The sequence below is a fragment of the Olea europaea genome, chromosome 16 (genome assembly GCF_002742605.1).
Source record: "Olea europaea var. sylvestris chromosome 16, O_europaea_v1, whole genome shotgun sequence".
In the NCBI taxonomy this organism is placed as follows: domain Eukaryota; kingdom Viridiplantae; phylum Streptophyta; class Magnoliopsida; order Lamiales; family Oleaceae; genus Olea; species Olea europaea.
In genome coordinates, this window is record NC_036252.1 from 7,975,693 (window position 1) to 7,991,939 (window position 16,247).

The 16,247-nt window shown below is 29.8% G+C and overlaps 1 protein-coding gene across 1 annotated transcript; it reads left to right on the forward strand.

Annotated features, from left to right (window-relative positions):
- The first annotated feature begins 3,121 nt into the window (after positions 1 to 3,121).
- Positions 3,122 to 4,300, forward strand: LOC111412587. Its single transcript, XM_023043522.1, has one exon. It carries the CDS (start codon positions 3,122 to 3,124, stop codon positions 4,298 to 4,300), a length of 1,179 nt encoding a protein of 392 aa, XP_022899290.1.
- The last annotated feature ends 11,947 nt before the right edge of the window (positions 4,301 to 16,247 follow it).

Consider the following 16,247-nt stretch of genomic DNA (forward strand, 5'->3'; position numbering starts at 1 on the left):
TGTAATTGGACAAAGAGATTATTATTATTTATTTGTTTCATGAATATTTTATTTTATGTCAAATTTAGGGTTACCTCTAGATTAATCGTAATCGTTAGTTTATGGAAATCATTCTCATCTATTTTGTCTAAAATAGGGAGTGATTATCTAACCTAATTCTCCATTTATATACGAGTTATTCAGACATGATGAGGAATGCATGAATCCCTGAGTCACCAAGATATTATCTCATTATATTGTCCAATTATATTTACAATTTGTGCTTATTTAGTACACCATTCGTCGAAATGTCAAAATCATGTGTACACCTACAGTAACCGTTCCAATACTATAAATTCATCCGTTGAACCTTATGGTATTTTCATTCTGAAAATAGGATAAACTCAATTTATTATACATACTTTGTGACACTCTGAGCTCAACTATCGATAACTCTTTTCTTGCGAATGCATATGAATCCTATGGGAAAACAATATCACTTGTTATCTTTTTTCTTCTTTACTCCCTGATATTTGCTTCGATACTCTATGCCACAGCTCGATTGTTGTTGGACGAACCAAGCCGAGTTAATCGAATAGGCCTACCAGCAAAGTTAGTGATGACATTCGGGTCAAATCCGAATAAAGGAAAAATATTACAAGACTTGCATAAAACCATTGGTTGGATTAAGCACTCTGGATCTAGTCCTGGAGAGGGACACAAAATCATTCATGTAGCTAATCACCAGTGAATACCATTTGTTGTTGCGTGGGTTTGTTTTTCTTTCTAAAGGTTACGCAGAAATAAAAGTAAGGAAAATAAGTTGTTAGCAAGATATTTCTACACTACCACAAAAGAGAGAATGAGGGTTTACTGTTCATTTTTATCACACTCGTTTTCACACTCAACTGGTTTGAAAACTGGTTTGGCAACAGGAAAAATGTTATTCAAAAATACTGTAGGAATTTTGTCACACGCTATTGTCCATTGTAATACTTCTCCCTTGCTTTGAATCTGACACACCATACTCTTTCTCCTAATTCTCAGGCTGTTAACTATCAACCATATCTTATATATTTAAATTTTGAAAATTATATTAATAAACAAAATTATTGTAAATAAAATGTAAAAAATATATATATATATTCACTTCGTGTATGAAGAAAAAAATTACATTATACCACATAATTTTTCTTGAGCAAAATGATGTATTGAGAAAATTGTTGCGAAAAAATAATAAATAGTAATAAAATAATTGATTTTTTGAGAAAAACGATTTATACGCATTGTTTAACACATACGTTTAATATCCATTTAACTATTTTCGATATTAATTTACATCATTCAATGTGTCTATGATATATTTCTCGAAATGAGTTTCGAGAGAATCGACTATCATATAATGGTCGATGAATTTTTAGAGTTAGCTTGTTATCGAAAATTTCGAAATATAGTTTGAAAATGCCTATTTTAACGTCCTGTAACATTTGCTACGATTAGCCGTTTCACGCACCGTTAACGACATGCAATACTATGTCGCGAGTACTTCAATATGATATTAAGAATGTAATATTTCGACTTCGTTTGAGATCCCGTAATGAGCCTGAAAATGAACACAAAAACATAAGTTAAAAAAAAAGATGAAACATCTAGTAAACCTCCGTGCACCGACCAATGTTCGGACTAACGCACTTTTTTTTTTTTTTTACTTTTTTTTGTCGTAAATTTTTTTATTAATATTTAATTTTAAAAAAAATTAAATGTATCTAAATATTTACTTAAAAATGTTAAAGTTAATATTTTTTACCATAAATTAAAAAAAAACAAAAAGATAAAAGTTATTTCAGATCAGAGTTAAAAAAATTGTAATTGAAACTTCGATTTTTTTTAAAAATGTAATTGTAAAAGCTATTTATAAGTGTGAAATATGAACTTCGATTTTTAAGTATATATTTGTAAAATGTAAATAGTTACTTACGAGTAGAAAATTTGCTCCAAGTTACTTACAAGTATAAATTTTTTCATTTTTTTCTAAATTGCTCGATTAAAATGATTTCAATTTTAATTATTTGTATTTATTATATTTTTTTTACTTCTTTTCCGGTGGATTGGTAGAAATTGTATAGCTTCTTGTTAAAAAAAAAAAACTCAGAATGGTATTTTTGTCACGTACGTTTTCACATTGAACTGGTTTGAAAGGTTTGGTTCAAATGGTTTGTCTTTTTCATTTAATATAACATAATAAATAAAAGAAGATATAAAAATATATATAAAGTAATGTACTATCTATCACTTTCTCAAGTTATCCAGTCTCTTTCCTTCCTTCAATTGGATTAATTTGTCTCCAAAAAATTCAAGCTTTCGTCTACGAAAGAACTTTTCATATTTAAAACTTTCGATATTCTCCTTTCTTTCTGTACGAAAAAAATTCGTGTAGTCGTCATCTCGTTCTTGGAGAAGAAAATCATGGACTTTGTAACGATTCTATTTGGGTATGTCCTTGAAAATTTTAGTTTTTGTTTGTGTTTTTTATTTTTTATTTATTTATTTAACATATGTTGTTTTTTATTCTGTTTACAGATGAAAATTTAGCTTCCTCATATTTTTCTATGTAATGTGAGGTATGTTATTCTTTCTGTATATACATGAAAATCTAAATAAATTTTTCTTTATTTGTTGGATATAGCTATGAAGGTTTTATTTTTTTTCTTTTTTTTTCTTTCATATGTATTTATTTCTTACTATTTTTTTCATCTTTAAGTAATGTAACATGATTTTTTTGTTCTGTGTATACAACTTGGCTACGTCTTTCTTTCTTTACCGTTATTTACATGAGAAGTTTAAATTTTTCGATCATTTGTTGTTTATGTTTAATAAAGATTACAACAGTTTGGTATAGCAATGTTTGATTGTTATCGTCCAGTTAGTACGGTTTATAGTTCTTTTTTTACGTGCATTTTCGAAGAGGATTGTTGATTTACGGAATGTTTCCTAATATGTATCTGAGTTCAGTCCATTTAGTTTATACTGTGTTTAATGTAATATTATCATTATTTGTTGGTTTTTAATTAAATTCATAATTTCTTCTATTATTGAAATCAGAGGCCAGTTCATTGTTTTCATGGATTCTTTCGAAAAATCTATGAATGAAGAGTCTGGTCGTTTTGATCTATCATATAATGCTTTCATTCGACAACAACAAAATCGAAGGCAGGCAGATATGAGATATCGAAATGAAACTGTAAGTGTTAATCGTCGTAAAAGAATAAATGATCGTATATTATCTACAAATAATACTTCTGAAGTTGATTATGTGCATAAATATATAATACATTCTGAGGCATCTATTTCGAATGAAGAAATGATAAATATTTTTTATTCTGAATTACAGGGAAGCTCTAATTTGTTAAGTGTACCAACAACTGTATATGTATTACCAAGTTGTGCTTATTGTAAGCATTGTGGTGCACGCAAATTGTATAGAGAGACTAAAGGTTTTTGTTGTTCTGATGGAAAGGTGAAATTTTTTATGCCCGATTCACCGGATGAATTGTATACTTTATTTACGTCTAAAGAGCCTGTATTTATGGAATTTAAAAAATATGCACGTTCATATAATAACCACTTTGCGTTCACTTCATTTAGTGTAAAGTACGATAAAAAATTGTTTAAAGTATACAAAGATATCTACACATTTAGAGTTCAGGGACAAGTATATCATTATGTAAATCAACTTATGCCGGATAATAATACGCCTTGTTATATGCAATTATATTTTTATGATACAACTAATGAACTAGAAAACTGTATGAAAACTTCAGAACACTTGGTAGAATCTATTTTATTTCTTCTAATTGAAATCTTGAAGGTAAATCCGTATAGTAAATTTTTTAGGTCTTTAAGCAATATAACTGATCTGCATAAGCATAAAATTCAAAAAAGATGCCACCCAGAACTCCATCAGAGAGTCTTTAATACTCCGTCGGCATCTCAAGTAGCTGCTATATGGGTTGAGAATGATGAAAATGTAAATATTCGCGTTCGTGATATTACTATATATGGTCATTTTGGTGATTCGCATAGGGTTCATTATTATTATGGTTGTTATGATCCTCTACAATATCATTTGCTTTTTCCATTTGGTGAATGTGATTGGCATGAAGGCATTCTAAGATACAAACAAACATCTTCTCAAACTGCACAGTTTGTGAACTATGTTGCTGATCCTAATGTAATAAATTATGCGGCTCAAATTATTGAAAAAGAGGCTGCAGATTTGCTTATATACTTTCTTGTGTCTATTATAGTTCTACAAATGTGATATTGAAAATAAATTTAAAATTTTATTCATTCTCGCTTGTGTAGTGTTGAAGGATACGAAGAAGAAACGGTCTCAAGTATCATATCGTGAGTACTATTCATATAAGTTACAAATTAGGCCTTCTGATAAGTCTGTGTTGCTTCACTCTGGTAGACTTTTTCAACAATATGTTGTGAATATGTATGTTAAAATAGAGATATCCAGATTAGATTATTTTCGTAGTAATCGAAAACAAATTCGTGTTGAACTTTATCAAGGTATCATAGACAGTATACAAAATGGAGAAAAAAGAGGGTACAAAATTAGAAAGAAATTTGTTTTACTGCAATCCTTTATATGTGGACCTAGAGATATGCTAAGGAGATACTTAGTTGCTATAGCTCTTGTCCAACGTTATGGAAAATCAGATTTATTTATAACTATAACATGTAATCCAAATTGGCCAGAAATTAAGCAATAATTAAAACATAATGATGAGGTTCAAAATCGACCGGATCTTATTGTACGTATATCTAGAGTAAAATTAGAAGAACTTAAAAATGATTTATACAAGAGAAATATTATTGGTTCTGTTATAGCTCATATATACGTGATTGAATTTCAAAAATGAGGTCTCCCTCATGCACATCTGTTGTTGATTTTTAACTGTGGTCATAAAATTTCTTCTACTAAACAAGTTGATAAAATAGTATCTTGTGAAATTCCTAATAAAAATATACATTATTATCTTCATTCAGTTATTGTAAAGCACAATATGCATGGTCCTTATGGAAATCTAAATCCTAAAAACACATGCATAGAGAAAAATAGTTGTTGTAAAAATAAATATCCAAAGGATTATTGTAATATTACTATGTTTGGAGATAATTCGTACCCACTGTATAGGCGGCGTAATAATGGTATTTATGTTAAAGTGAGAGGAAAAATGTTAGACAATCAATGGGTTGTGCCATATAATCCTTATTTAAGTGCAAAATCCGACTGTCATATCAATGTTGAAGTGGCTTTGAGGGAGACGGAAGGAAGCCCTCCGTAAATCCAAGCCAGATGTTCTTCTATTAAAGTTGTTAAATATTTATACAAATATGTATACAAAGGATATGATCATATTAATTTTTTGATCGACAAAAATAACATAGACAAAGACATTGATGAAATTTCTACTTACAAATCTGCTAGATGGATATCTCCACCTAAAGCTATGTGGAGGATTTTTGCTTTCAATTTATCATAAATATATCCAACTGTTTGTGCTTTACAACTTCATATTGAAGATCATCAATGTGTAACTTACAAAAATATGGACAATTTATCTTCTGTTATTGAAAATGAAAATACGAAAAAAACTATGTTAACTGAATTTTTCTGAGTAAATAAAATAAATGAATTTACTTGAACGCTTTTGTATCGAGATTTCCCAACGCATTTTGTTTGGAATGCATCTAATAAAACATGGACACCTAGAAAGAAGCAAATTGTTGTACGACGAATTGTCTCGGCAAATCTATCTGAAGGAGAACGATATTTTCTTCGTCTTCTTCTTAATCATATTAGAGGTCCAACATCGTTTGATAATTTAAGGACTTTAAATGTTGGTACATTTCATGAAGCTGTGCTTCTCTATGGTTTATTAAATGGAGATATTCGTTATGATGAATTTTTTTCTGAAGCTATTATTTACGAAATGCCTTATTCTTTAAGACGTCTTTTTGCTACGCTTCTTACAATATGCAATCCAAATAATCCTAAGTTATTGTGGGATAAATTTAAGCCTTATATGACAAATGATTATGTAAATGAAAATATGCCCGCTAAAGTTGTCGAAGTACGAGCTTTAGAGGATATAAATTCTATTTTAGAATCACTTGGTAAAAATATAAACGATTATGGAATTGTGTCATTTAATATAAATATAGACGACGATGAAAGATTGATGAGAATGGTTGCAGAGGAAACAACCAAATTGGATATTGAAAGAAACTTTAGTTGTGCAACGACGTTAAATAAAGAACAACAATTTGCATATAATACAATTATGGAAAAAGTACAAGATGAATCAAGTGAAATTTTTTTATCGATGGTCCGGGTGGGACAGGAAAGACCTTTTTATATAGAGCACTCTTGGCTGGTGTCAGATGTCGACATTTAATAGCTTTAGCAACTACATCGATCAGAGTGGCTGCATCTTTATTGCCCGGAGGTCGAACTGCTCATTCAAGATTTAAAATCCCTCTAGAAATGGTAGGTGAAGTCAACTGCTCTATTAGCAAGCAATCGGCATTGGGAACTTTATTGAAAATGTGTAGGCTAATAATCTGGGATAAGGCACCTATGATAAATCGTTGTGTTGTAGAATCTGTAGACAAAATGCTTAGAGATATCACTGATTGTAACTTGCCTTTTTGTGAAAAAGTAATAATTTTAGGAGGAGATTTTAGACAGATTCTACCAGTTGTACCTAAGGAAAACAAAGCAGACATAATAAAGACTAGCATGATTTACTTGTATTTGCGACATTCTTTTGTACATTTAGCACTGGTTGAAAATATGAAAGCGAAGTCCAATCCCATTTTTTGTGAATACTTACTTCGAGTTGGAGGTAGAACAGAACAAAAACATACTTGCAACTGTATTAATCTACCAAATAGTATAGTTCTACCATTCGAAGATGAAATTATGTCTTTAAAAAAATTGATACAATGTGTGTTTCCCAATATAAACACATATGCCGATCATTTATATACGATGGTCAATCGTGTTATTCTTACGCCTACAAATGAATGTGTTGACTACATTAATGGACTTTTGCTTAAACAAATTCCTGGTTAAAGTTTCACGTACTATAGTTTTGATGAAGCAATTGAGAAATTAGAACAAAGCCTACAGGAAGACTTCTTGAATACTTTGACACCAAATAGTATTCCACCTCATGAGTTGAAACTGAAGATGAATTGTCCTATAATGTTATTACGAAATATCAATCCTTCCGAGGGGTTATGCAATGGAACACACCATACCTGTCGAAAATTTGAGAGAAATGTCATTCTTGCTGAAATCACAACTGGTGAATATCGTGGAAAACAAGTTTTCTTACCTAGGATCCCTTTTATACCTCTTAAAAGTGATCGAACTACAATTCCATTTAAAAGGACTCAATTCCCAATTAGACCATGTTTTGCAATGACAATAAATAAAGCACAGTGTCAGACACTTGATTTCGTGGGTTTGTACCTACCAAAACCAGTTTTCTACCATGGTCAATTATATATAGCATTGTTAAGAGCAAAAACAAGCAGCTTTATTAAAGTTCTACTCAAATCGTCCAATGAAAATCATACACACAACTCATGTACTAAAAATGTTGTGTACAAGGAGGTTCTTTCGTTCATACATTCATACAACTGCACCTCTTTATAGGTATATGTTCGATTTATTGGAATTTCTTTCTTTGTCCGTGATTTCTCTGTCGACTATGCTAAAAGAAATGCTTTTTTTTTCCAACTACAATGCAGATGTCAGATTATTTTAACTAAGTTGTATCCACTATCATTTTATGAAATTTCGCATTTTAATAAGTTTCAATATAATATTACGATTGTACAATTATTTTTTAATGACTCATAGTTTGTATATTGCAATGAGCATCGGTGAGACTTTATGTGAGACGACATAATATATCTTTAGTTGTGATGTGATTTAGGATGCCCAACAAACGACTGAAGCATTAATGGTTGATGAAGGGAGATTGAGGTCAATTTTTTAGCATAATTGGAGGCTAAAAAGGGTGTAAAAGCTGACCATTATTTGTTCCAATATTCATAAGGAATCGAATCCAAGAATTGAGCGTCGAAGAGTTAATAAAGTCGGCTACTTTTATGCTCCAACCAAAGAGTCCAGCATGTTAAAAATCACGAGCCAAGAATCAAGTTATAGGTTGAAGAGTAGAAGCCAAAATTTGAAAATTGATATTTGGGTTGAAGACCAATTGAACTAATTGCAACCAGCTGGGAAACAAAGGCAAACGAAGTGGAGGAACTTGGTTGCAGGAAATGGAATGAAGTCAATAAATGAAGACTGAAGTGAGACAGATCAACCTAAAGCAAACTACAAAATCTGGGCAGCTTGGGACAAGTTCAAGGGCCAAGTTAGAAGTTGGAAATGGAAGCTATAGCAAGCTGTAACAATGTGGATCAACATGGAATGGAGTAATACACCTTGGTTTGAACAAGAAATCGGATGGTTGTAGCTTACATGCATGCAACCGCAACGCATAACTACTCATGCAGTCGCACAGACGGTCACAGGGAGCTCAGCTGCAGGAATACACACAACCATGTGACCGCGTTAACATGTACCATGTGATCGCAATGCATCCGGAGCAGAATTTTTTCCAAAATTTCGACCACTCACCAAAGTGGATAGGAGTTTATTTGGCTGACAGTTTGTTGGGATCCCTTGGCATTTGTCCCTTTATTCAATTAAGTTTTTTTTAATATTCCTTTCTATATTTCATAATAGTTTTGGACGTATTTACTAGGTTTATATTTTTTATGATTTTAATTCCTTTTAAATTAGCTTTTATAATTTTAATACCTTTTAAATTAGTTTCCTAATTATTAATGTAACTAGGATTCTCTTCATTATTGTAAAATTAAAAGTTATTTAAATGTTGCTAAAATATATAAGTACGTAAATAAAGTAAATCCAATAAGATTAGATAGTAATAAATTAGATGGACATAAAATTTGTAGTAAAACATTATGATTGCATACAAAAATAACCAAAACGAAAAACAAGTTAAAATGAAAAAATCTCATAGTCTTGTCAAACTTTCATCACTGTGATTTTTTTGTACACTAAAAATTCTGGAGGTTCGTTGTTCAGTAGTTCAAATACGCATGTATCACCCATTTCTAATTCCTTCATGGAGAGAAAATGTGCTCATCCTATAGTGAGACATCGTACCACACCATTTGGCCTTAAATTTGTGGTGATATCCCAATTTTGGTGTGAAGAGTCGTGAATTTGAACACTACGCACGAATTTTGGCAAATGCTGGCTGGCAAATCTTCCCGGTATATGCTGCAATGCCATGAATGAATTATTAGTCTTGAGGTCATAATTATGGACTTAGTACAACTATAGAATGAAAATATTTATTCAGAAGGAAAATTACAATTTTTCTATGGTTATATTTATGGGGCGTTAACTTCACTTCGAATACAGGATTATTCATATTCGAATTGTTGCTTTCTTCACCTTCTTCGGAGACGTCCGACTCATATTTCACTTCTAACCCAGAATCATCCATTATGATCACGTTAAATGTGGAATTTTCGGTATATTCAAATATTAGACAATAACTATCGTGTAAATTGTGATGATCAAAAAATTGCTCCCATCCATCAGTTAAATAAATTTTCCCATTAACTGTTTCTAATTTTATTGTCGCAATTATACCATCGTAAGCAATTACATGTACTGTATCGCCGAATTCATGTCTCCAATCTTTCACAAACGCTCTAGGAATCATCTATAAACAAATATATACGGACAAAAACTATAAGTAAAACATGAGAAAAATTCATTCCAGCTAAAAAATAATAATATTATATGACTAACCAGATTGATACCATGATTGAGGAAATTACTGATAGTTATGTAAAAACAACGTGGAACATCCATTTTGAAGCACTGCAGTGGTACAATTTTTACAGCGATAAATATGTACATATTTTTTTCATATGAATGATTGAATAAGTTTTTATAACATTATAATAAAAGGAATAAGAGATTGTGTGCATCTATAGATTTATTCGTGCAAATCAGTCGATCTTCGAATAAATTATAACTTAAAACTATAGAATTAAAATATAAAACGTAAAATAGAAGAGGGTAAATAGATAAAGACTTATTTCTGTGAAGCACCAACAAGTCTGGAGTAAGATATGCAAATTTGGAAGGCTAAAAATTCTTGTAAGTAAATATTGAAAACACATAATTATATAGGCTAGAAAAAATGTACTTTTCGTTCTTATTCATTTAGCCCCCTACGAAAACATTAGTTACCATTATTTGCCTCATTTTGAAAGAGGCCAATTTATTTGCCACATTTTAAAAGAAAACAGGGCCCCATGTGCCATACCTACACTCCTATTGTTACATAGAATAACTCAGTGCACTATTTTTTTACATGCATTTACATTATTCAACCTTCTTTTTTTATTTCATGGGGTCAATTTCCTTTTTCCAAAACCAACTTTTGGCCGAAAAGAACAAAGAAATCTCTTATTTTTTTCACTACATAGGACAAAGAAGGGGGTAATATCGTAATTCCATGTTGTATTAATGACTGCACCCTCCACTGACACAGCAACAATATCTGAATTACATGACTCAAAGGCTGTAGATTTCATTGAATTTCACAAAAACGTGTTATAATGTCAAAATATATGTTCAGAAATCAAACAAAGATGGGACGATCTTGGTCAATAAAGAGAGTTGAAAAATGGATGAGATAATAAAATACTTTTGTGGGGGCCAAACACACGATTTGACAAAAGGTACTAAAAATAGACAAATTCTTATTAAAACAGGTTCACAGGTTACTAAAATAGATGAATTATATTATTGAAAATAACTATTCACATTGTTTAAAAAAAAATAAAAGAAAAAAAATTATTGAGATTTTTTCTTTTTTTTTACATAATATAAGTTCTTTTTACGATTATGCATTTTAGTTTTTACTTTATTTACTTCCAAAATATTTTTGACACTCTAGATATATTAATCTGTTTATTAAAATATAGTTTCAATAACAATATATATTTTAATATTTATACCGAAAGAAGTCTAGAGATAAAATTAAATAGCGAAAATTTTGGGTAATTGACACAAAACATCCATATCGTTTGCATTCATTGTGAAATAATCCCTATCGTTTTAAATTTGGCATTTACAACCCTATTTCAACCTCTTTTTTTTGCGAAGTTGGTCCTTTCCATCCATTTCGTTTGTTCCTTCCGTTAAATATACATGTGGATTACATTTAAATCAAATGAAAATGGTATAAAAGTCAAAGCACCATTTTTTAATTTAATGAGTGGACGTGAAGGCTAGAAGAGAGAGAGAAAAGAAAAGAAAAAATTACTTGGATAAAGAATATATTGATTTCAAGAGACACAAAGCGTAAAAATAAAAATAGAAAAAAAATTACCAAAATTTTATTTTGTATACGAAACTGTGTTTGTGCAAAGTATGTGAAAACAAACAACAAATTCTATATTATCTAAAGTTATTGTATGAAAATAAATAGTTGTGAAAATTCTGTGTTTAATTCTTCTTTTTCATTCAAATTTTTTTTTATATTATCTGAAGTCATTGAAGTGACGTATCTTCTTTTTTATTCATTTTTTTGTTATTAATACTATATTCAAAATATTCTATTTGCAAAAATAAAATATATCTGAATATTTACTTACAAATATTTATATTCAATTTTTTACTGTAAGTATATTTTACAATTATATGTTTTTTTTTTACTTTTAAATAAACTGAAATAATTTCTTTCTTATAAGTCACTCTTTACATTCGAGACAGTGTAATTTTCTTATCACTATTTAATTTGAAAAATAAAATATATTTAAATATTTATACTTCAGAAATATAACGTTCGATTTTTTTTTTACTTATAAGTAGTTTTTTTACAAGTATAAGCCAAAAACAATTATCGGAATTTATACTATTTTAAAATTTTCATTTCAAAAAAAGAAGAATACGTAAATATTTATATTTAATTAAATAAATGAAATATATTCGAATATTTAACCTGTACATAATCTTTACAAAAAAAAAATCATTTTTTCTTCAAAATAACTTTATGTAAATTTTATACTTATAAGTACTTTTTACGTTTTATAAACAAATTTAATTTCGTTATTAGTATTTTTTATTTTTCATAATCTTGTTTGAAAAACAAAATTATTTTTTTAGTTATAAAAAACTTGTTATATTTTAAAAATAAAGAATCACTTTCCTATAAAAAAGTTTTTTAAAAAATATTATTACTAATTTTATATAATCTAATTCAAAGTTGATAATGTGAAAAACAGAGAAAAAGTATACGTTCAACTGTTTTCGGGTGGAACTTGCCAACAACCAATTAATCATACGCCATTTCAGTGTATTGCATCTCCACTAAACATTACTTTGAATTCAGTGTACTGCCATCTCTGACCTGCATTTTCCTTGTCCATTAATTTGAATCTGACACACAATCTTTTTTCTCTACTTTTTCACGCTATCAACTATCAAATATTTATTTCAGTAGAAAAAATATGTATTTAAATCATTTCTTTTTTTACAAAGTAATTAATTCTCTATTTCTATCTAAATTATTAAAAGTTACGTGTAACTAAAAAAATCACGACTAATAATAAGATTAATTTAATTTATAAAATGTACAAAAATAGACTATAGACCGATTTTTTTTTATTTTATTTCCTTAAGATTAAAAAGAATTAAAATTCTCAAAGCAACATATAGGTCAAAAGATAATTTAGTGTGACATCATTTTGATTTTTATGTTATTTTAACAGTTTATTTTCATTTCCTTTCATAATTTCAACACGAATATTAGGGATTCTAAAAATATCCAATAGTGGCTAAAAAAAATTGCATAACACTTGAATAATACATTCTTTACAGTGATTAAATGACTACATTCAATTACTCCATTACAATTAGGCAAATTACATTACTCCATTACAATTACGAAGACAGACGTGGAAGGAAATATTCATTATTTAAAATATCAACGACAATTTTTCGTCTATATATAACCATCATGTCTGGTAAAACCGATTTTATCGAAAATCCTAGAACAAAGCATTCTATATATTTAAGTACAAAAACTCCACAGTTCGGCCTGTAAGAATTTTTTTTTTTTTTGTAATTAATACTTACGAATAAATATCTATTATATTAAACAAGAATTATTTTTGATGCTTACCCATTGTTTGCACAGGGTAGATATGGTATAATCTCTAACTTCATTTCTTTATTTCTGTGTTTGCTTATATCCCGTCTCCCTGAAAAACCTTTTTTAAACAGTAAAGAATTAATCACGTTAACTGTCGCGTTCGCATATGCCTTTACTTGATTCGGTGTATGCTCGTTGTGGCTGTAATCGTATATCTGGAATTTTTTACTCCAGAATATTGACCAAAAAAAGATACCAAACATTTTCGGGAAATGAGCATGGAATTAATAAGTACTTACACTCTACCCATGGACGACTCTCTACAGACATTTTGCCGTTCACATATTTGTTCAGAAGAGTTCCATCAAGTTCACCTTTATTATTTCTCGCCTGAAAATCCCTTTGCCAAATCATCATATTGGCACACTCATTTTCAAATTGAAAGTCCATGATTGCATATTCTTTAGACACACGGGTGCAACCATTAATAATTAATCGTCTCAACAACTTCAGTTCCAATTCAACTGCCTGGTGGAATAAATTGATAAAAATCTAATATGTTAAGTATGAAATAAAATTAATTTTTATAAATAAACAGTACTGCCCGCAATATTTATATATTTTGTTCTATTCAATGAAGTTTTCAACCAATCTCTTCCATAGACGTTCCCAATGGCATCTTTCAAATATGCACTGCATAGCATAATTAAAATTAGAGTTAAATAAATCAAAATAAAATTGTAGTATTTAAACCAATAATAAAAAATTATCTTTCTACCCTTGATTCGTTCTTCGCTATCCAGTTTCTAAGAGTCGAGTATCTTTGCATAGAATAGTTTTCCAAAGGACGTCTTCTAGACGACGAAGGTTGTATTTGTTTTCCCTTCTTTTTCTTCTCTCGTTGTGATGTTTCAGAACTTTCGACTTGTTGAGACGTTGATGCATCCTCCGGTCAATCATCGGGAATTTGGACATGTACCAATAGGAATGTCTTCTTGCGTACAACTAATAATGACTTCCATGTCTAATTTCTATTTAAATATTTTCTGTAGCGTATTCTTATTTTGTTCATCGACATAATATCGCATGGAATCTAAACTGGCATCTACATAAGAGTGCATGGTCTGGTAATGGTCTTCTTGCCATTTTTGTTGTTGTTGGAATAATTGTTCCTCTTTCTCCAAATGTGTGTTAAAAAAATTTGATAATAAGTTATCCATGTAGGAACACATAGTAGATTGCATATAATCCTCCTGCCATTTTTGGTGTTGTTCGAACAAGTGTCTTTGATTGTCACAAACTTCAATTCTCAAGTTGCCACATCTATCAAACACCTATTTTATTATGTGTTGCTTCTGGACACCAAGTAATTCTATTGGTCTTCAGTTACATAATTAGAGGTGCTAGATCCAAAATTAGACCCAGCTACTGGTGAAGTTCTTGACGTAGTAGGAATGGTCGTCTCTGACACATATATATTATCCATTTCTTGCTCAGAAGTATCCTTTGGGATTTGTTGTGTCATATTGTCTAATTCTCCACTGACGATACCATCTAATACACGATGTTCATTATCAGTTGGCAGTGAACGATTTATATACCAAGATGTCTCCAATTCTTCCTCCGTAGGATGTAACGTTGAAATAATCTGAATCTGTAATTTTAATAAAATATCAAAATAATGTTTTCATTTTGTTTTTAAATAATTAAACACAAATGTAGTTATATATTCATTAAAAGAAATCGTACCTCTCGAGTAGCCAGAAAATGCTTAATTGTTTTTTCAGTCGGCAGTTTATTAGGCCTCCACTTATACATTCGTGGACTATGTGCTGTTTTGTATCGACGCCATCCAAATTTTTTTCCAATTTCTGGAAATGTCTCATAAACCCAATACTGTATCACAATTACAAATTACAATTATTTTTCTCTTGTAAATAAATTAAGTCAACAAAAGAAAAAAAAATATTAATAAAATACCTTAAATGCAAGTGGATACCCTCGTAATGCATACTTACAATCTATTTGTTCGTTCCGTTGCACTCTTTCTGCTCTTTGCAATTGTGATTTTTGTAGTGAATTTAACAAAAGAAAAAATCATTTTCGACCCCAAGGATATCCAAGAAATTAATCAAGATGCTCGACTATACCAAGAGTTTTGTAATCAATAATTCTTCCAACTGATTTTATAACACATTCCACCAACATAACAAATCCCCAACTTAAATTTATCTACTAAGTCTTCACATTCATGGAAAACTTCAAATAGCATTTTCTTGTTAATTCTTTGACTACCATTGAAATAATGATTTCTAAGACGATTGTTGCTAAGATCAATCTCCATAACCGGTTCATGACAAGGTAATCCAATGATAAGACAAAATTCTTACATACCAAATTTAGTAATACGATCATCTAATTTTACCCATACTTCATTATTTTTGCCACAGTCAACAAGCTGCATTACGAATTCATGTATTAATCTACTACTAAATAGCTCTTCCTCTTCTCTAAAAATAATTCCCAAAAATAATTCATAAAAATTACTACACATTACAGATCATTGTTGATTTGCATCTATAAAATCTATAAAGTCTTTAACATATTCCCAACTTGGATATTGAGTAATAGTAGCAGAAAATTATTGATTTGAAGACAGTATATATTCCAAAGACATCTGCATAAATAATCTGAAAACAAACTATTTGTAAACAAATTTAAAAATTCTAAACAAGCAGCGAAATAATATTTATACAAATTCAAAAATACATGAACAGTAGAAAAATATACAAATTCAAAAAATTCGTGCATAGAGGTGTCGAACCTCCATGCACGGAAGTTCGGTTCTCCCCCTCCCCCCTCTCCCCAACTTTAAAAAACACTTCCGTGCACGGGGGTCCCCCCTCCCCCCATCTTTAAAATTTCACTTGTATAAATATGGAGGTAAAAATCTAAATACTTACCTTT